At 42.8% G+C, this 21,551-nt stretch overlaps 2 protein-coding genes across 4 annotated transcripts in view; one reads left to right on the top strand and one right to left on the bottom strand.

Moving 5' to 3' along the window:
• mllt3 (MLLT3 super elongation complex subunit) overlaps positions 1-5,973 on the bottom strand; it is a 51,912-nt gene extending 45,939 nt beyond the window's left edge. The window contains exon 1 of the mRNA XM_023982440.2: positions 5,890-5,973. The gene's annotated coding sequence lies outside the window, so the exon portion shown is untranslated. The remainder of the gene's footprint in view (positions 1-5,889) is intronic.
• Positions 2,569-21,551, top strand: part of focad (focadhesin) — an 85,811-nt gene continuing 66,828 nt past the window's right edge. For 2 of the 3 annotated variants that reach the window (XM_023982430.2, XM_023982428.2), the window contains exons 1-5: positions 4,098-4,147; positions 6,804-6,875; positions 6,992-7,066; positions 7,309-7,463; positions 11,899-11,997. In XM_023982430.2, coding sequence (XP_023838198.1) covers positions 6,819-6,875; positions 6,992-7,066; positions 7,309-7,463; positions 11,899-11,997 — 386 coding nt within the window. In that variant the 5' untranslated portion in view covers positions 4,098-4,147; positions 6,804-6,818. Of the gene's footprint in view, positions 2,633-4,097; positions 4,148-6,803; positions 6,876-6,991; positions 7,067-7,308; positions 7,464-11,898; positions 11,998-21,551 lie in introns of those variants that run through there. The other variant, XM_023982429.2, reaches the window with a different exon arrangement.

The following is a 21,551-nucleotide window of genomic DNA, read 5'->3' as shown; positions in this document are numbered from 1 at the left end:
TCTGGCCTCGGTTTCCCAAAAGCACGTTCATCATTACATCTTTCATAGGAGCAGTCGTTAAATCTCCCAACTGTTTCCCAAAACCATCGTTACTGAAGTTTCTCTTGAAAACGCTATAACGACTGCCTCAGACCACTCATAGAACAGCTAAGTACGTCGTTAGAAGCTTTTTTGGCCTTCCTCATTACTTTATACACAGCCGATCTCTGCTAAACACAAAATCAAGTTTTTTACCTGTCTTTTTTTGGACCGCCCGTAACGAAAGGAACAGGTGACTACAAATACAAATTTGCCAATTGGAATATATTGGAAAGGGATAACACTGATCCAAGATCCAGTGCTTCCTTTTCTTTCGATTCACATGCCTCAAATACACCCTTTTTTTAAACAAACATTCTCTCTGTGTGTTGTTTTTGGAAACTTATGTTACATCTTCAGCCATTGTAAGAAATATGTATGTTAAAACACACATAAACCTAAATGCCAATTTATGCTTGCTCTGTCAATGCGATCCGGGAGCTAAAAAACTAAGGGTATGACGCAATTGCTGTGCCCCGAAGGCTCCGCAAATGCATCACACCCTCCGAAAATGCATCACACCCTCAATAGGAAGCCTCCAACTACAACATCATCCAACCACATAATTGGATCAAGCATAAATTGGCTTTAACAATGCAGGGGCTCTGTATAGCTCCGCATTGATGTGATTGGTTGAATGTAGGAGCGGGTGAGAGGTCATGTATAAACAAAAACTAAATTCCTTGACAACTTCCTTCACAACAGCGCTGCTCCACAAAGCATGAATGGACTGACTTCTGCAGAGGCCGCATAGCAGTAAATGCTGTACAGCCAATGCATATTATGGAATGACCATAAATCAGCTTTAAACATCTTGAATTTGAACTATAGGCTAACTCCGAATACCAATTCTGATCATGTCTACATACATCCAGTATGACGCGAATGAGCTCAATACAGTTTCTGATTGAGATATCAATGCAAGGGCTCAGTTTCCAATTTCCATCAGTGGGCTGAGTCTTTGTTCTTAAGTTGTGTCAGTTTCACAAGAAAGATAACCTAACAATATGGACTTAACAAGTGTTGGATTTGACAACTAACCAATTGTTCATCATTCCCCATTGAAAAATGTAATTTTTACAATCACCTTTGTTGCACCTTGATGTTGCTTCTACTTTAATCTCGGTTAGCCCAGAACTAAAGTCTCACGTAATTGGTCAGCTGCTCGATTAATGTTGAGTTGGTAACCAAGTGGGAATTTACCACATAAGACTGGTAAAAATCCACTTGAATGGCCCTCCAACTGGTATTTACGGCTTCACAACTGGCAAATTCCCAACACCAACTTGGTTACGAAAGCAGCATAAGTTTTGTGTCCATAGGTGTTAAGCCCAGGCACTACAAATGACAATTAGCAAACTAGCTAAATCTGGTGCAATGGCATGTTGTACATGGTCCCTGACAAATAGAGACCCACAGTGGAGGTGTCATAATACCCATAAAATCTAGCGGTCAAACAAGGAATTGGTTCCAATTGTTTTTCCACCTTTCATTTTTCCCATAGGGGATTTTAGATATACTTTAAAATAAGGCTTTTTTTTGTGTAGGCCTGCCCTGGCGTGACATTTCGCTAACCGTGTAAATCTTTTTAGGACAAGGTGACTTTCATCAATACGTTCACCTGTATTTACCCCCCCCCCCCCCCCMMMAAAATGAAATGCTAATTAGCTGCTAATGTGGCTGTCATAAAGAACTACAAATGCCATGATGATTTGGATGAGACTGACGAATCGAGGCAAAAGTAAGAATCTCTGGATTAACTGTCTAATGTTCTCTACATTTAGTAACGAATAAATTGGCTACGTTTCTTTAAACTGACAATTATTTTAAGTGTTTCTAAAATTCCCCATGGGAAAAATGAATGTTGGAAAAAGGATTGGAACCATTTCCCTGTTTGACCACTAGGTTTTATGGGTATTTTGACACCTCCACTGTGGGGCTCTATAAATGAATTAATAAATAAACACCCTTGAGCTTTGCACACCTGAACTGTACAATATTTGACAATTATTATTTTTAAAATCCTTCAAGCTCTGCCAAGTTGATTGTTGATCATTGCTAGACAGCCATTTTCAAACCTTGCCATAGATTTCAAGCCGATTTAAGTCAAAACTCAGGAACATTCAATGTCTTCTTGGTAAGCAACTCCAGTGTAGATTTGGCCTTGTGATTTGTGGTCATTTCCTTAGTAGGTGATGTCAGAGGTCAGCATGTGGGAGCTCAGGATGATAGATGCGTTTCCACTAGTAATTACCAGTTGGAGGGGCGGTAAAGTGGATTTTTCCCAGTGGTATGTGGTAAATTACCCCTTCCCCCTTGGTTACAAACGTAGCGTATGGGTTGGATGTACCCTCCCCTTGCAAAATTCGAAAGATGCGCACCTGCGAAATCGTGATTTGTCCAAATAACCAGTGACGAAAAACCCATGCACCGGAACTATTGCTGCTCATTAGCTATCGGTGCCAATAGTTTAAAGGAAGATCTACTGTACCATTTAGGTAGTCTGCCCACTAGAGATTACATCTGCTTGAACACATGGATTATTGTTACAAAGGTAATCATGATTTTATTGAGGATCAGGTCAAGTGGTGTCCTAATCTGACAGCTCTTAATATCGGTATAATGGAGGCAAGCACAAAAAGATGACCTATTGCAGAGGTGGTGATGCATGCAGTGCCAAACCAAAGCGCCATGACAGGATGGATTAGTATCGATTTCCTCATCGGTCCGTTAAAACAGGAAGTCCAGAGAAAAACCTAACCAAGCCACCTTTGGCCATAGTCACTTACACAATAGACCAATCCAAATCACATCAAGTAAAATTAAATATTTGTATTGCACACAGAATGTTTGCTGAAGAAACGCTATAGCCTTGATCACACCGATAGCATCATTGCGCAAAATAGTACGCAGCATCATATGGATGTGTGCAACAAAAGTTCAACATTCACCTTCTGCTACCATTTCTGTCAAGCCGTCTACGCATACAGTTTGACGCATAAATCCATTGTATGCACCACACAGAAAGTACTGCAACTGCCTCTGCAACGGAATGCTGCAATGCGAACCCAGGGTTCCATTGGAAAGGAATGTACTTCTGGTGTACCAAAATGCAATGACGCTGTCGATGTGATCGAGCAAGCAAGCAAACCTGGGATGACAGTGGCTATGATTCATTATGATTCAATTTAATTTTGGTATTATATCGTGTCCTTGACATTTAATGTAACACTAGGACCAGTTATCACTGGTTCCACCTGTTGAGCCTACATACTCATCAACACCATCATGTCTGTGAGGACTGGTTTGGCCATGCCACTCATCAAATCAAAGTTTATTGGTCGTGTACACAGTTTAGCAGATGTTATAGTGGGTGCAGCAAAATGTTTATGTTACTTGCTCCCAACAATGCAGTAAAATGTCAAACAAGTACACAAATAATAATAATAATTTAAAAAAGAAATCAAGAAATCCAGCACATTCACAGAGAAATTTCACTTGAGGTGTCAGAAACTCAAGGCAATCATCCTACGGTGTTCAAGGTCACAGCACAGTTCATTTAATAGAATAGAAACATTTCTTCACACTTGACAATTCCCTGGAAAACTAAGTCCCAGTCCCAACAATGTTATTTGGGGAAAAAAGCTTTTTTTCTAATGATAACAGCAATTTACAGCTAAAAGACCATTTCAGTTATGATCTTGCATGCTGAAATGAAGGAAACAACCATAAAAAAACTTGCTAGTGAAATGTTGATCTAACATTACAGTAGGTTTCTTTTGGCAATTTGGTGTTTTATAGGATGCACAAGACCTGTGTCCAGTGATTCGTCCTCCTCATCATCATCTGTAGGCTATATCCAGATTAATGCAAGTTTAAATATATGTATGCAATAATAATCAATTCAAGAAAAATAGGATTCTTATTTATTCAAATATGACATCATTGTTTATTCAAATAAGTTTGAATGACATGTACGTTATGGAATTATTCAATTGAGTTTTCCATACTTGTTTGACGCTTACTGCACACCGTACTCCCATGTGTTTTTGCCAGTTCTGGACCAGAGGTACAGTTTGAAGTGTATTGCAATTACAGATATTGGTTGATCATTTTAAGTTAGAAAGTTTAGGTCTGTATTATGGTCAGTAATGTAAATGTGTAGACGTTTAAAATACTGCATGTCTTATGTGGAATAAGATTTCGCGCGCTGCAATCTAACGTTATTGGCTATTCAGTGCAGTGGCCAGTTTAGGAGCTAGCTCACCAAATTCATTAAACTTTGCAAGCTAGCTAGGTATAATTTCAACAGACGTTCTGTTAGTTTGTATCTAACTTACTGCCAACTGTAACTGTGTGTGTTATTTGCAAGTTATCAAGCCCTCAAAATGATTAACCTAACTGAAGGTGAAAGTGGCTTAGATGTACAGTAAAGTTAGCTGTAGCTTGATATCTAGCTAGCTACTGAACCAGTATATTTGAAAGCTCCGACTCAAACTCCCATTCACCAGCTCTGCAAGCGTTATAATGTCAAAATACGTTAATTGATGACCAAATATGCAGTTTCGCTGAGTAACTATCTTCATTTACTTACGTTTCGGCCGGTATGTACTAACAAAACATTTCTACATTTTAAAAGCAACAGAAACAGAAAAGTCTATTCGGCACTTCCAAATGTGTGTTGAGCTGTTGTGGGCTTCCGACCTGTTCGTGGTGAATCGGAGCTTTCTGGGCGTTGGAGACGTCTCTAATGCACAGATGCTGTTTTAGCTAGCTACAGTACATTTGTTTAACATTTGCAAGCGTCAGGGAACTTGGCGCTTGCAACTCATTTCCAGGAAACTCATCATGATAGTATTGATATGTCTTCTGTCTCTACTATTAGTAACCCCAGGTACACCAGCAGCTAGGCAGCCACGCTGTTGGTAGAGTTTATGGTAATTCTACCAAATGTATCCCATTGCATGTATGGGATATACATGTATCCCACAATGTAAACATAATGTGCTATCTGTTCTGCCTGCCTGCCTTAACCAGTAACTAAATCGTTTTGGAGGGCAAGCAACAAGCCATAGTCAATTCTGCTATCCACAAGCGTTAGGACTATCACTTTCAAAGGCACAGGAATGAGCATTTTAAACAATGTCACATTGTTTTTTCAAAGGCACAGGAATGAGCATTTTAAACAATGTCACATTGTTTACACTAACAATGCTGAGCCAGCAGTACAGGCCTGTTTACATTGTTAGTGAGCAAGTTATTAAAGGCAGTCTAGAAACCCCTGAATAGTTTAATTGACATGTTTCACTGACTATTGTCCCTCTTTGAGTTTGGAAAATGTGCCATGCAGCACAGTGAAATAACATCTATTTTTTAAAAGACTATATCTGGGTGTCAAACCTCAGCATAGTCAGACTATAGAGCAAGTTGAATATGTTTGAACATAGTCATGTCAATCCATAAACTATTTTATACCATCTTGCTTATGCCTAATTCAACAACAGCAACTTTGTTTTTACACTCTCAAAGAATATGAATGTTAGTTTATTCCCTCTATTGTCTTTTATACACATTTAATAACACGGCCCAATTTAGGCCACATTTCAATCCCTTCACAACAAAATGTCATTTTATGGAACCAAGCACCTTGTGCAGTGTAATATCACCCAACCAGCATTGACAGGTGGATTTGATCCTTTAATCCTAGTCAGTCACGTCACAAAGGCCTACGATAAGTTTCAACCATAAACACCAACTTGTAGAAGACAGTTGTCAGAAGTCTACTTTTAGCATTGAATATGAGAGCCTTACCTCGCTATACGTTTGGGCTGCAGTAGTGTGGCTGTTTCTGTGGATGCTGTATTACGTCGTTGAGAGTGAATGTTATAGCTGCGTCAGGGGCTGTGAATGGGCTGTTGCACACTGTTGGCCTGTCACTTATCAGCTCTATAATAGAGGGGGAACGGGTGGGGCTGGAGTGCGGTGCGGTAGGGGGGGGCCTACATTGTCTCCCATATTCCCCCTCTGTTCAGAGTCTCACACAGCACATACAGATCTCCCTGGCTATCAGCCAGCCAGGCAGCCAGGGCCCTGACAATAACCATCTGGTAGTCAGTCCACTTGTCTGTCCTCTCTGCCTCATTGTCATTCTTTAATGGAACAACAACCTGAGATGGTCCAAGTTTCAATGTATTCAATGTAGCGACTAGCAAACTGCTCGGGGGCCAGTCATCTGTCTGTATTCGGGAAAGTGTCTCGTGAATAATGCATTCAATTCATGCAAAATTATGTCAGTGGCCAATGCCACCTGTCAGCTTTAGTTCACACTGCGGGGGTCGTCTTTCAAAGGGATACAGGTACCTGCTTGGGGGCTGTTCTTCAATGTAGGTACACAGTGCATTAGGCTAGTTGTAGCCTATATGACACAGCAGATGGCTGGAGTTTGGGGAATCACTCTGTCTTTGGGCAGTTCAGCTCGTTTTGTAGGTTGTCATGTCAGTCCCCTGGGAGCTAGGACTAAAAATGTCATGTAAAATGTCTCTGAAACATGGCCAGAAAGTTTTATTTTCCAGGTATCCTCTTCAATAACCTTAGTTTTGTTGTGTACTTTTGTTTTCAACAAGGAGAGCTCCGTTCTATTTAACTTTGAACTTATTTGGAAATATTCCAGTTTCTGTGCTCTCAATCCTAAGAATAATCTTTTGGTATTTCTCCCTCACTCGCAGGCATGACCAGAGAAGATGAGTGAGAATTTGAAAAAGAGATTTGACTTTCCCAGCCCGCTCATACAGGCCCAGGTAAAGTGCTGACTGAGAGATTGTCTCTGGATTGGGGATGCAATGGGGGTCATACTGTTCAGGTTATTGTGAGCCAGGATCTAACTCCGTAGTAAGCCTGTTGTCTATGTCTGCAGACGGTGAGGAGTCTGGTTGCGGCTGTGCTGAAAGAGAAGGGCCAGAATGAGAGGATCAGCCAGTCCTCCACCCAGGTAGGTGTCTGGCTTTCAAATTTGTGTCTGAGTATCATGTTTGAGTGTGAAGCTGTGCCTCAGGCTGTAACATTTGTTTCTGACTGACCCGCTGTGTTTTCGATTGATGCAATTTGTTTATGACCACATCATGTGTCTCTGACTGTGTCTGACTCCCGGGTGTGGAGCCCTGTAGGAGCAGTGTCGTAGTGGCTGTGCCTCTGCCTCTCCTGTGTCTTTGACTGTGTCTGACTGTGTTGCAGGGCCCAGCTATGGAGACCCTGTGGGAGCAGTGCTGCAGTGACTGTGCTGCTGTGCGCTCAGCCTGCTGTGACGCTGTGGTGCTTCTGGTAGAGCAGGCCCACGCCGACCTGCACTACATACTCAACAGCGTCCTCAACCTCCTGCCCTCCGCCAGGTATTACACACACATGCTTGTCCACTCACACACACACACACACACACGCACGCACCAGGGTTTCCGTAAAAAAAATGTAGCGCCGGACATTTGACCGGAAGCATTTTTTTATTTACTGGACATTTGAGAAATTTACCGGACCCATATTAGAGGTCGACCGATTAATCGGAATGTCCGATTTAATTAGGGCCGATTTCAACTTTTCATAACAATCGGAAATCGGTAATTTTGGAAGACGATTTTGCCGATTTTAAATGTTTTATTTATTTTTAACACCTTTATTTAACTAGGCAAGTCAGTTAAGAACACATTCTTATTTTCAATGACGGCCTAGGAACGGTGGGTTAACTGCCTTGTTCAGGGGCAGAACGACAGATTTTTACCTTGTCAGCTCAGGGATTCAATCTTGCAACCTTACGGTTAACTAGTCCAATGCTCTAACCACCTGCCTCACGAGGAGCCCACCTGTTACGCGAATGCAGTAAGAAGCCAAGGTAAGTTGCTAGCTAGCATTAAACTTATAAAAAACAATCAATCAATCATAATCACTAGTTATAACTACACATGGTTGATGATATTACTAGTTTATCTAGCGTGTCTTGCGTTGCATATAATCGATGCAGTGCGCATTCGCGAAAAAGGACTCGTTGCTCCAACGTGTACCTAACCATAAACATCAATGCCTTTCTTAAAATCAATATACAGAAGTATATATTTTTAAACCTGCATATTTAGCTAAAATAAATCCAGGTTAGCAGGCAATATTATTAACTAGGTGAAATTGTGTCACTTCTCTTGCGTTCATTGCACGCAGAGTCAGGGTATATGCAACAGTTTGGGCCGCCTGGCTCATTGCGAACTAATTTGCCAGAATTTTACGTAATTATGACATAACATTGAAGGTTGTGCAATGTAACAGGAATATTTAGACTTATGGATGCCACCCGTTAGATGAAATACGGAACGGTTCCGTATTTCACTGAAAGAATAAACGTTTTGTTTTCGAGATGATAGTTTCCGGATTCGACCATATTAATGACCTAAGGCACGTATTTCTGTGTGTTATTATGTTATAATTAATTATATTATAATTAAGTCTATGATTTGATAGAGCAGTCTGACTGAGCGGTGGTAGGCAACAGCAGGCTCGTAAGCATTCATTCAAACAGCATTTTGTGCGTTTTGCCAGCAGCTCTTCGCAATGCTTCAAACATTGCGCTGTTTATGACTTCAAGCCTATCAACTCCTGAGATTAGGCTGGTGTAACCAATGTGAAATGGCTAGCTAGTTAGTGGGGTGCACGCTAATATCGTTTCAAACGTCACTCGCTCTGAGAATTGGAGCAGTTGTTCCCCTTGCTCTGCTTGGGTAACGCTGCTTCGAGGGTGGCTGTTGTCGATGTGTTCCTGGTTCGAGCCCAGGTAGCGGCGAGGAGAGGGATGGAAGCTATACTGTTACACTGGCAATACTAAAGTGCCTATAAGAACATCCAATAGTAAAAGGTATATGAAATGCAAATCGTATAGAGAAATAGTCCTATAATTCCTATAATAACTACAACCTAAAACTTCTTACCTGGGAATATTGAAGACTCATGTTAAAAGGAACCACCAGCTTTCATATGTTCTCATGTTCTGAGCAAGGAACTTAAACGTTAGCTTTCTTACACGGCACATATTGCACTTTTACTTTCTTCAACACTTTGTTTTTGCATTATTTAAACCAAATTGAACATGTTTCATTATTTATTTGAGGCTAAATTGATTTTATTGATGTATTATATTAAGTTAAAATAAGTGTTCATTCATTATTGTTGTAATTGTCATTATTACAAATAAATGTAAAGAATCGCCCGATTAATCGGTATCGGCTTTGGTCCTCCAATAATTGGTATCGGTATCGGCGTTGAAAAATCATAGTCGGTCGCCCTCTAACCCATAAGCATTGGGCACGTGACCTGATTAGGGCGTCCACCCACGGTGCTCAGAATTACAGAAATCACATTTAGATGATGGTAATTCATATTAACAGAACATGCAAGTCGAGGATGCAATGATGTGTGGTCATTCTTGAATTCTGATGTGCTCTTTGAAGATGTTAGAAGAACTGTCCACATTTACTTTTCCTCAGCCAGCAAGACGAGTAACGAACAGCAAAATCACTAGCCTATGTCAGTCTACTATCCCCCATAGTAGAAAGTTGACCTATTTTATAGTCAGCTTGTCGAGTAAGAAATAGCCTATTCCAAACAGGCTCTGGGACAGTTGTGGGACGATAGATCCCAAATTCATACAACCAGTAGGCCTGGGCTACATAAAAAAAAAGGCACTAGCCTACGCTCAAGTGTTTGTTCCATAATGCAATTTACGGAGGAAAACACTGTTGTCAAAGAGCACTGCACATGCGATCGGTTTCATGTGACAGAGATGGAAATATCCATTAGAAAGAGGGGAGATCTAATAGGATTGTGCCTTTGGCTACTGGACAACGAAAGAAAGTTGATCTAAAATAATTGCCTCCACGGATATTTTGGCAAGGTAAGACATGCCTCATAATATGTAGTAAAACGTTCAGGTTTCAAACAATTAAGCATATGTTTTCAAAATGCATACTGCCTCCAGCTCATTGCAAAGTGGTGTGTGATGCGCTGATGAAGCCTGCCGTCCGTTGCCTATGCATGCAGTTTGAGAGGCTGTAGCAGCAGCAGATTTCACACAAAGTATCTGTATGCTGTAAGCGTGTGATAAATAAGATGCATACCGAATATACTGTACACGTGCCAATTTAATTCCACAAAATTCTGCAAATTAACCTATCGACCGCTAAGCATGACCAGTCAAATGTATTAACATTGACTGGTATTTCCATCAATGAATAGGCTAAAAAGCTTTATTCGCAATGGGATTTTTTTCTTATTCTCCCAGTCAACTAGCCAGAGCCAGTTTTATTTATCTTTAAAAAAAAAATGTATAAGCCAAAAGCCGGCTGTTACCAGCTAACGGAAACCCTGGCGCGCGCACACACAATTCAGAAAATATGTCTCGGTGTGTATTACAGCCTTTTATTACACGTGCTCAGAGAGTTCAGACAGACTTGATTAGAGTCAGACTCATAAAAATTGTCTTCTACCGTTCTTCTTCTACGACAGCCTCCTGCGCGCTGTTGAGGTCTTAACAGAGCTTAGCCATACTGTCAGACATGAGCCCCTCCCCTATCTCTCTGTGGTTGAACACTTATCAGGACATCCTGTTACACGGTATTGTCACACCAAACTGTAGAGCAGTTGATCGTGCTATATTAAAAGTCATGGAACTCTTTCGATAGTAGTTCTGTAGCGTTGAAAATACACTGCACTCCACGTATAGGCCTAGAGATCATATCCGTGCAGTATGATAACCATGGCCACTATCATTCACTGTATGACATTGAGTATGTTATTTTTTTTATTTCTTTTTTGTTGTTAACCAAAATCATTCAGGTCTGTTACAATGGTAAACACATTGAATGATGGTGGTGCATTGGAATCTGAACGCTCTGCCCTGTTGGCATTGCGTTGTTCATAACACCTTAGGCCCTCTGCTCTCACTGTAATAAGATGGTAACAAAGTAATTTCACTGAGGAGGGGACACGCTGTCTTTGGCACTCGCCAGGCTGCTGCTACTGCTGACTTTGAGCTATTGATCGTGCTGAGGTAATGGCCAGCGCAGCAGGAAATGGAACGCCAAACAGCTTGTGACCTTTCCCATCTCTGATATTATCGCATGCGCCGTCTAATATCATTGTACAAGTGTACAGTGTGCTTCTCTTACTGCAGTGGTCACCAACCGGTCGATCCTGATCAACTAGTCAATCTTCAAGGCATTCATAGTCTATCACCAAACATTTCTGTAGAAAAGCCAATGATAAAGCCTTGAGCTCCAGTCTTTTTTTTATTAGTCTTCTACTGTTGTCGGTAGGTGCACTTGATTCAGAAGCCCTACGCTGGATAGGCAAAATGTTCCCATTTTGAACTATTTTATTTGTCTGAAGAAACAAACTGCCTATCCGGCGGACCAGGAGAGCTAAATCAAGTGCTCCTACTGCGCTGGCCAATCGGATAGCTTAAATCTCTGACTACAGCTTCCACAACCCCACAGCAAAGTTTGTCCAGTATGAAGGAAGTTAAAGGAAGTTTTGCGAGCCAATGCTAACTAACGCTAGTTAGCATTGGCTTACGAAACTACCTCTAACTTCCTTCATATTGTACACAGACATAAAAATGGTATCCACAAGTTCATCTGACTCTGGGGAGGTATATACAGGGCGTCATTGTCAACATCCCGAAGTATCCCTGTAAGGTCCTCTGCACAGTATAGCACTAAGCCATCTGGGTTTTCTGTAAACTGCTAGTTATACTCCTGGCCTTATTCATTTTTTTCTGTTTCTTATGAACAGGAATGTGCAGGGGTTGATAAAAGTGATAGGAAGGCTTCTCCAGGTGCAAGCGGACCAGCGAGACAAAGGAACGCCCTTCACTTGTCCCTACTCTATCAGGTTAGTCCACTTCACTTGTCGCTAGTCCATCAGGTTATTCCACTTCACTTGTCCCCGCTCCGTCAGGTTAGTCCACTTTTTATTTTTATTTCCCGTGGTCTGACGTTGGGGGCCATATAGGACCATACACATTGCTCTATTTCTCAACTTTACTGTGACCACATGAGGAAAGATGTCTAGGCTACTTTTGATTCATAACATCAAGTTAGGTTCTGAGTGTGAGACTATTGATTGGAGTGGAGTGCGGGTCTTTGAGTCCACATCACTTATCACTACTCCTTCAGGTAATTTCATGCTTGCCATGGCGCATAGTGGCAGCCTTGGTAGTATACTCCTGCAAATGTATCCTTAGTTATTTGTAAGTGTTTTCTATGTGCATTGTTTTATCAACTTTTAGCTGATCAAGTATTGAACAGAACTAAAAATGTTACCAACAACGTTAAATTAGTTAACATACTTTTGGTCATGTAGTGTATGTGGACACCTGCTCATCGAACATCTAATTTCAAAATCATGGGCATGAATATGAAGTTGCCCCCCCCTAGCCCCTTGCTGCTATAATATCCTCCACTCTTCTGGGAAGCCTTTCCACTAGATGTTGGAACATTGTTGCGGGGACTTGCTTCCATTCAGCCACAAGCATTATTGAGGTCAGACACTGATGTTGGGCGATTAGGCCTGGCTCGCAGTCGGTGTTCCAATTCATCTCAAAGGTGTTCGATGAGATTCCACACCGATCTCGACAAACCATTTCTGTATGGACCTCGCTTTGTGCTCAGGGACATTGTCATGCTGAAACAGGAAAGTGCCTTTTCCAACCTGTTGCCACAAAGTTGGAAGCACAGAATCGTCTTGAATGTCATTGTATGCTGTAGCATTGAGATTTCCATTCACTGGAACTAAGGGGCCTAGCCCAAACCATGAAAAACAGCCCCTGACCATTATTCCTCCTCCACCAAACTTTACAGTTGGCACTATGCATTGGGGCAGGTAACGTTCTCCTGGTATCCCGCCTAACCCAGAAGCGTGATTCACCACTCCAGAGAACACTTTTCCCCTGCTCCAGAGTCCAACGGCGGCGAGCTTTACACCACTCCAGCCGACACTTGGCATTGTGCATGGTGATCTTAGGCTTGTGTGAAGCTGGTCGGCCATGAAAATCCATTTCATGAAGCTCCTGGCGAACAGTTCTGGTGCTGTCGTTGCTTCCAGAGGCAGTTAGAACTCGGTAGTGAGTGTTACAACTGAGGACAGACTTTTTTTTACACGCTTCAGCACTCGGCGGTCCCGTTCTGTGAGCTTGTGTGGCCTACCACTTCGTGGCTGAGCCATTGTTGCACCTAGATGTTTGCACTTCACAATAACAGCACTTCCAGTTGACCGGGGTGGCTCTAGCAGGGCAGAAATTTGATGAACTAACTTGTTGGAAAGGTGGCATCCTATGACGGTGCCACGTTGGAAGTCAGTAAGGCCATTCCATTCTTCAGTAAGGCCATTTTACTGCCAATGTTTGGCTATGAAGATGCATGGCTGTGTGCTCATTTTATACACTTGTCAGCAAAGGGTGTGGCTGAAATAGATGAATCCACACATACTTTTGTATATATATATATTGTATTTGACTACTTCTCCAATCAACTAGCTAATTGTTTGGATTCAAGTACCAGCTCAGATCCTCATCTCTTTTTATTTCATCTCCCATCTACTGGACCAAAGGCTGGAGCAAAAGATACAGAAATGGAAGCAACTATCACTCACTACACCCAAGATTTTCTCAGAAGTTTTTAACATATTAAAACAACCCTGTGCAGGGAGCTGAGCAACAGCCTTAAGCAAGACGGGATCTTGCGGGAAAAATGCAGATGACGGGTCGGTAGGAGACTAATTAACAAAAAAGTCTGGTGTGTGCACTCGTAATCCAAGCAGTACATCATGCACAACTGGGGCTTTTAATGTCAAGGTCCATAAACAACAAAGGTTTACGACTGAATGGTATCATCACTGATAGAGGTCTAGACATTCTCTTTCTCACTGAGACTTGGCATCAGCCCAATGAGTACATATCCCTCCACAAATTCCCTCCATCTGGCTACACCTACCTGGACTGTCCTCGCACATCCGGACAGGGTGGCGGATTGGCTGTAATTTGCAGGACTGACAGCACTGTGATTTTACTGCAGTACCAGCTGTCATGTTTTGAATGAATGCCTTTCAAGATCAATGGCTCTGTATCAGTACTGTCTGTGTTAATTTGTTGGCCTCCCTAACTTTCCTGCTGAACTATCTGAGCTACTAATACCCCTGAGCCCATGCTATGCTAGTGCTTGGTGATTTCAACATACATGTCGACTCCCCTGACTGCAGTCTCTCTACCGGCCTGGCGGATGTCCTGGACAACTTTGGACACCAACAACACGTGGACTTTGCTATCCACAAGAAAGGCCATAAACTGGACCTGGTCTCCACAGGCGTCTCGCCAAATTGGAAGGAAATGTGTCAGTGCTGTCTGACCATAAACTCATCACCTTCACCCTAGCTATTCCTCTACTCATTCGGCCCAAGAAACGCTCCATTCAGTTTAGAAGTCTGAAAACGGTTAACACTGGCCAGCTTACTAAATCGATCTCTACCTGCCAGTTACTGACTCTGGCTTAATACAACACTGCCTTGGCCTCCATACTGGATGAAGTTGCTCCTTTGAAAACCTTTTATGGTGTCTTTCTCCAAATCGCCTCCCTGGTACACTGAAGAGCGACGCTCTTTCAAAGCAACTGTCCGTCGTCTAGAACAACCGTATAAGAAAACTAGGCTAACTGTACATGCGCAGATGTAAACTCAGCAAAAAATAAACGTCCTCACTGTCAACTGCGTTTATTTTCAGCAAACTTAATATGTGTATGAACATAACAAGATTCAACAACTGAGACAAACTGAACAAGTTCCACAGACGTGACTAACAGAAATAGAATAATGTGTCCCTGAACAAAGGGGGGGTTAATATCAAAAGAAACAGTCAGTATCTGGTGTGGTCACCAGCTGCATTAAGTACTGCTGTGCATCTCCTCCTCATGGACTGCACCAGATTTGCCAGTTCTTGCTGTGAGATGTTACCCCACTCTTCCACCAAGGTATTTGCAAGTTCCCGGACATTTCTGGGGGGATTGGCCCTAGCCCTCACCCTCCGATCCAACAGGTCCCAGACGTGCTCAATGGGATTGAGATCCGGGCTCTTCGCTGGCCATGGCAGAACACTGACATTCCTGTCTTGCAGGAAATCACGCACAGAATGAGCAGTATGGCTGGTGACATTGTCATGCTGGAGGGTCATGTCAGGATGAGCCTGCAGGAAGGGTACCACATGTGGGAGGAGGATGTCTTCCCTGTAACACACAGCGTTGAGATTGCCTGCAATGACAACAAGCTCAGTCCGATGATGCTGTGACACACCGCCCCAGACCATGACAGACCCTCCACCTCCAAATCAATCCCGCTCCAGAGTACAGGCCTCAGTGTAACGCTCATTCCTTCGACGATAAATGCGAATCCGACCATCACCCCTGGTGTGACAAAATCGCGACTTGTCAGTGAAGAGCACTTTTTGCCAGTCCTGTCTGGTTTGTGCCCATAGGCGACGTTGTTTCCTGTGATGTCTGGTGAGGACCTGCCTTACAACAGGCCTACAAGCCCTCAGTCCAGCCTCTCTCAGCCTATTGCGGACAGTCTGAGCACTGATGGAGGGATTGTGCGTTCCTGGTGTAACTCGAGCAGGTGTTGTTGCCATCCTGTACCTGTCCCGCAGATGTGATGTTCGGACGCTCCGATCCTGTGCAGGTGTTGTTACACGTGGTCTGCCACTGCGAGGATGATCAGCTGTCCGTCCTGTCTCCCTGTTACGTTGTCTTAGGAGTCTCACAGTACGGACATTGCAGTTTATTGGCTATGGCTATGGCTGCCACATCTGCAGTCCTCATGCCTCCTTGCAGCATGCCTAAGGCACGTTCACGCAGATGAGCAGGGACCCTGGGCATCTTTCTTTTGGTGTTTTTCAGAGTCAGTAGAAAGGCTTCTTTAGTGTCCTAAGTTTTCATAACTGTGACCTTAATTGCCGAACGTCTGTAAGCTGTGTCTTAACGACCGTTCCACAGGTGCATGTTCATTAATTGTTTATGGTTCATTGAACAAGCATGGGAAACCGTGTTTAACCCCTTTACAATGAAGATCTGTGAAGTTATTTGGATTTTTACAAATTGTCTTTGAAAGACAGGGTCTTGAAAACAGGATTTTATGAGTTTATGAGCAACATCAGCAAGAATACCAACACACCATAAATGCAGCTCGGACATCCTACTATTCCCAACTGATCAGCAACAGCAGTGGTAAGTCCCGGGTGCTGTTCTCTACTGTGAGCAAGCTCCTCCAACTAGGGCTGTGGCGGTCATGAAATGTTGTCAGCCGGTGATTGTCAAGCAAATAACTGCCGGTCTCACGGTAATTGATCGTTAATTAACATAAACACATTTAGCATCTCCTGGCTTCCACACATAGACTACAAGCCACTGATGCAGACCTTTGGAACATCTACATTTTACAACATCTAATAAATCCATTTAATATAGCCTACACCATTATTTATTTTTAGACTACATTTGCTTCATATCATCTTTCTTTAGATCTATTTCAGAAGAATAGAATAGCATACTATGGGTTGTCCTTATGTTAGGCCATTGTCTGGCTATGGCTGTGGGCTTCGCTTGTTCATTTAAACAGTGAAGCTGATGCAACAGATGAGAACATTTAGCTTAAAATGTAGATTAACTATTTGGCTTTCTTCAGTATTATAAGCGCAGCAATGCGCACACGGCAGTAGGCAATAAGTACGAATGTTCCAAAATGCGATCAATTAGCGGGAAAACACCATTCTCAAAAGTGACCCCGAATGTGATTATGCATGCATTTTTATGGTGAAAATGATCTTCCCCGAACTTGAAGCTCACGCAATGTGTGTGTGTGCCAGTTAGGCTCTATACCCATTGTAAAGCAAATGAATGTGCTTCATTTTAAGAAGTCATTTGGCCACTATACACACCTGGGCTAGGCTACATGTGCAACTATATTTTGAAAAAGTCTGGGGGGGGGGGGAGGCATGCGCTGTTTCTTGCCTTACTGCATTCAAGCTGGTGATAGGATATTCACAAGTGATAGAATATTATTGTCACCCATCAGACTATTCTTGATTTAATGTTCTCTTTACATATACTAAATAATATATGTGAGAATTTGTTTTTGATTTTAGTATGGACCATTGTCACGTTCCTGTCTCAAAACAGGGTCAGGGGAAAAAATACATGTCATCTATGCACTTAAATAGTGAATGGATGACGCTTTTCCCGTGGTTCCTTTCATGCCAGCCAGGTAGGCTAAACTCCTGTTGTACAGAGAAGCAAAGTACTTAATATTAGGAAAGTTGAGAAATAAATATGGTAGGCCTAGCCTATAGAAAGCTGATGGTATCCTCCTTTTTTTTAATAGAAGCCATCAAAGCTATGTTTTCAAATTGCATAGTCTATAGAAATGTTGCGTAACATGAGCTAGTGGGTTCTCATGAAGTGTTTGATTACATTTTCGATTACATTTGCATTGATGTCAGAGTGATTAAAGGGACAATAGAGTGCTGGGTACCAGGTGGTTAGCATGTTATCATGTTTGGTAGGCTACTAATGACCAGCAGCAGCATCAGAGCTTGGAGAAGCCTAATTACCGCGACTAAACGGTAACGTAGAAATTGACTGCGATCATGACTCGTGCCCGCCGATGTGGCGGTAATACGGTCACCATAACAGCCCTACCTCCAACCTGTGAACAATTGTGCTACCTCAGCCTTCCCAGAACGGTGCAATCAATACTTGTGCTTCTTCCAAAGCAAACTTTAAAACATGAATAGCACCTTCCTGACCTCCCAAGCCTCTTTAGTTGAGCTACCAAGTCCTATGCTCCCTGAGTCAAGGTTCTCCACCTTCACCACAGTCACTGCAGCTGATGCAACCAAGCTGGTTAGGACAAAGAGGCCCACCACTTGCTTACTTGACCCTATCACCACCTCCCTTGTCAAGACCTGCTTACCTGCTCTGGAGTTTATCTTCACAGAAATGATCAACAAGTCCCTCATCACTGGGTGTGTCCCTCATTCAGCTCAAACTGTCCGCAGTCACACCAGTACTTAAAAAGCCTGGATCTGACCATGACAACTTCCAGAACTAAAGGCCTATTTCCAACCTGCCCTTCCTGAGTAAGCTCCTCAAACGTGCTGTTTGTAGCCAACTCCAAAGCCACCTGGCCACCTACTTGAGCCCTTCCAGTTGGGTTTCAGAGCTAGACACAGTACTTAGACTGCCCTGGTAAGGGTCACTAATGACCTCGTGAATGCTGGCTCTGGGGTTGCGAGCATCCTCTGACTGCTGGACCTCAGTGCAGGATTCAACACGGTCAGCCATGCCATCCTGCTAGACTGCATGGAGAAGGGCCTGTCAGACACTGTCTTGGACTGGTTCAGGTCCTATCTCACTGATCGCTACTAGTTTGTAGCCATCGATCCCAGTAAATCAGACAGAGTTGTGCTCCGACATGGACCCTCAAGGCTCCGTACTGGGGCCACTACGGTTTTGTATCCACATTCTGCCACTGGGAACATCTTGAGGAAACACGAACTGGGCTTTCACTTTTATGCTGACAACACACAGCTGTATGTCTCCACAAACACTGCCAATGGCAGTGCACTCCTGGTCAGCTGCCTGCAGGACATCAAAACATGGATGCAGTTGAGTTTCCTGCAGTCAAACTGCAACTAGACAGAGGTCGTCCTGATTGGCACTATCATTACCAACATCAGCAGCTACAGCCTCAATATTGATGATGTCAAGGTCCTCTCCTCCAATCAGGTTCGCAACCTGGGTGTGATATTTGACAGTCAGCTCTCGTTTGAGGCGCACATCAAGAGTTTGACCAATGTCAAATTTTTCCATGTAACTCCCTTTTTGTTGGCGCATCTGCCAAGTGCCTTAACAGGCTACAATATGTCCAGAACTGTTCCTCACGTGCTCACCCACACCTCCCCCGCGAGCACATCACTCCAGTGCTGTTCAACCTCCACTGGCTCCCCATATGCTCACGCATCGACTACAAAATCCTGGTTCACACCGACGAAGCTATCCACAACTCTGGACCCAAGTACCTGTCTGACCTCATTCGACCCTCCTGCCCCACACGCACACGTCGCTCCTCCGGTTCTGTTTCCCTTCAGCCCCGCAGCAGACTTAATAACTACGGGTGACAGGGCTCTCAGTTGCGCGGCTTCGAGGCTGTGGAACTCACTTCCCGACACTATTAGGGCTGCAGAGTCTCTGTCCTCCTTTAAGGCACAGCTCAAGACTGTGCTGTTCAGAAAGGCTTTCAAGGACCTCTGCTAATTCTGTTCTCATGTCCTCCGGCTCTGGCGACAGCTGTATATAGTGTTGATTTGTTTGCTGTTTTTTGGATTGTTGTTGTTATTATTTTGTGTGCCTTCGGTTGAGAAAAGCGCTTTACAAATGAAATGAATAATAATAATGCTTATTATAACATAACATTTTTCCGCAGTGGTAATGATACCGTTCTGTTGTAATAACAGCTGTGGATAGTCACGATAGCGTTGTTTCGAATGACTTCTGTAGTAATAATAACATGTAGTGGTCATAATAGCATCTAAAGTAGTCAGAATAACATGTCATAACTTGTAGTAGTCATAATAAAACATGTCATAACACCTCTCCCTGTCAGAATAGCATCCGTAATGGTCATAATAGCGTGATGTCATAACATCTGAGGTAGTTATGTTTTCCCCTATGGTTATGATAACATTGTCATAATAGCGTCTGTAGTAGTAATATCTGAGTTACTCCGCTGTAAGGTCATGGAAATACTACAATGTTGTTATTTTAGTTGTGGAAATACTTCATTGATGTCATCATAGTAATCTAAGATTCTAATGAAGTCATGAAAATGCTACAGATGTAGTACATTAGTAGCCTAATGTCTTATAGGGTTTTCATAGAAATGCTACAACGAGGTCACAATAGTACTGTTTCTGAGTAGTAATAGTCCCAGTCGGTATTAGATAGAACGCCTGTGGGGAAAACAACCTGTGGTTACCTAGGTTACACCATTGGCTCACAGTAGAAACTTGACACTTTTCAAACGCAGTTATCTTGTTGTCTCCTTGTTTTAGTCAATTACAAAACTACATTTAAGAAAAGTACAACATGTATAAAGATTCCTTTTCAACGTTGCCTGCTCCAGAGAGTTCACACTACTTAGAAAAACACTATATTGTAGGGCTTCCCTCATTCCCATTTTCATGAAGGTGCTAGCAGCCACATGAGTGAGTGCAAGCCAGCTAGCTACCGACTGGAACATTTAAGCTAGCCAAAACCAATGACACAAACTAACAGACTATACAGTTACAAGTAGTGAGTGGAGTTACACATGGGCTATACTAAACTAGTTAAATGTCTTACCTGTGATTAAATCTTTTCCACACACATAGCTACTTGGACACAGGGTCCCCACATTTCCCACTCTCCCACGCCGAATAGCCTGAAGCCTCTTCTCACAGGATTTTTGACCTGGTTACATGTACATTGAACAACACGGCAGCGTTTGGGATGTTTTCTCTCTCATTCTGTGTAACCCAAACATATTTTACCATGGGGGTGAATGGGAAAGAATGTTTGTTTCCTCCAAGTTGTGGTCGAGGGGAATTCCTTATTACGTGAATATCAACTCGGAGTATGTCTTAGTCTTTTGTACAGCAGTAGAAATGCTGTGATGATATCATAGTAATATGGGAGTACTTTGCCTTCTACTGCAATTATGGGGCTGTAGATCATGACTGCGTTCCAAATGCCACCCTATTCCTTAGTGCACCACTTTTAACCAGGGCTGGTCAAAAGTAGTGCACTATAGGGTTTAATTTGGGAAGCATAGAATTATTTCCCTGTGGAGAAATGCTAGGAAGTTAGTATACCGACCCCTTCCATAGGATTGTCCTCTGGCTGAGCCATCCTGCTGATAATGATTAATATCTCATTTGGGTAACATCAACCTACACCGATGGGCTGTTAAGGCCCAGCTCTGATTTAATTTCATAGTGGAGTGATGAACCATGTATCATGACACCTCAGCCGTCACTTAAGGTGTCAGGAATGAGGTACATGAGTTGGGGGGGGGGTAGGGTCGAATCGCGTCAGAGTACAAAAGGGCCAGCGTCTACAGCCACTAGATGCTTCAATAGTGATCTGAGCAGCCATGTAGTAGGCTGCACCTTGAGCCACCTAGCCAGCACACAACTCTCCCATGGGAGACCAGTATGAAGTGAAGTATGAAAATGTATGCACTCACTACTGTAGGTTTCTCTAAATAACAGCGTCTGCTAGATGGCAAAAATGTAATTGTAAAATGTACACAACTCTTAGCTACTGTATATCCAGGGCAGAAATTGATGCTTTTCTCAAAGCCTGTAG

Source organism: Salvelinus sp. IW2-2015, linkage group LG37 (genome assembly GCF_002910315.2).
Source record: "Salvelinus sp. IW2-2015 linkage group LG37, ASM291031v2, whole genome shotgun sequence".
NCBI lineage: Eukaryota > Metazoa > Chordata > Actinopteri > Salmoniformes > Salmonidae > Salvelinus > Salvelinus sp. IW2-2015.
Note: the sequence above shows the minus strand (reverse complement) of the source record. Positions and strands in the feature narration are given on the sequence as shown.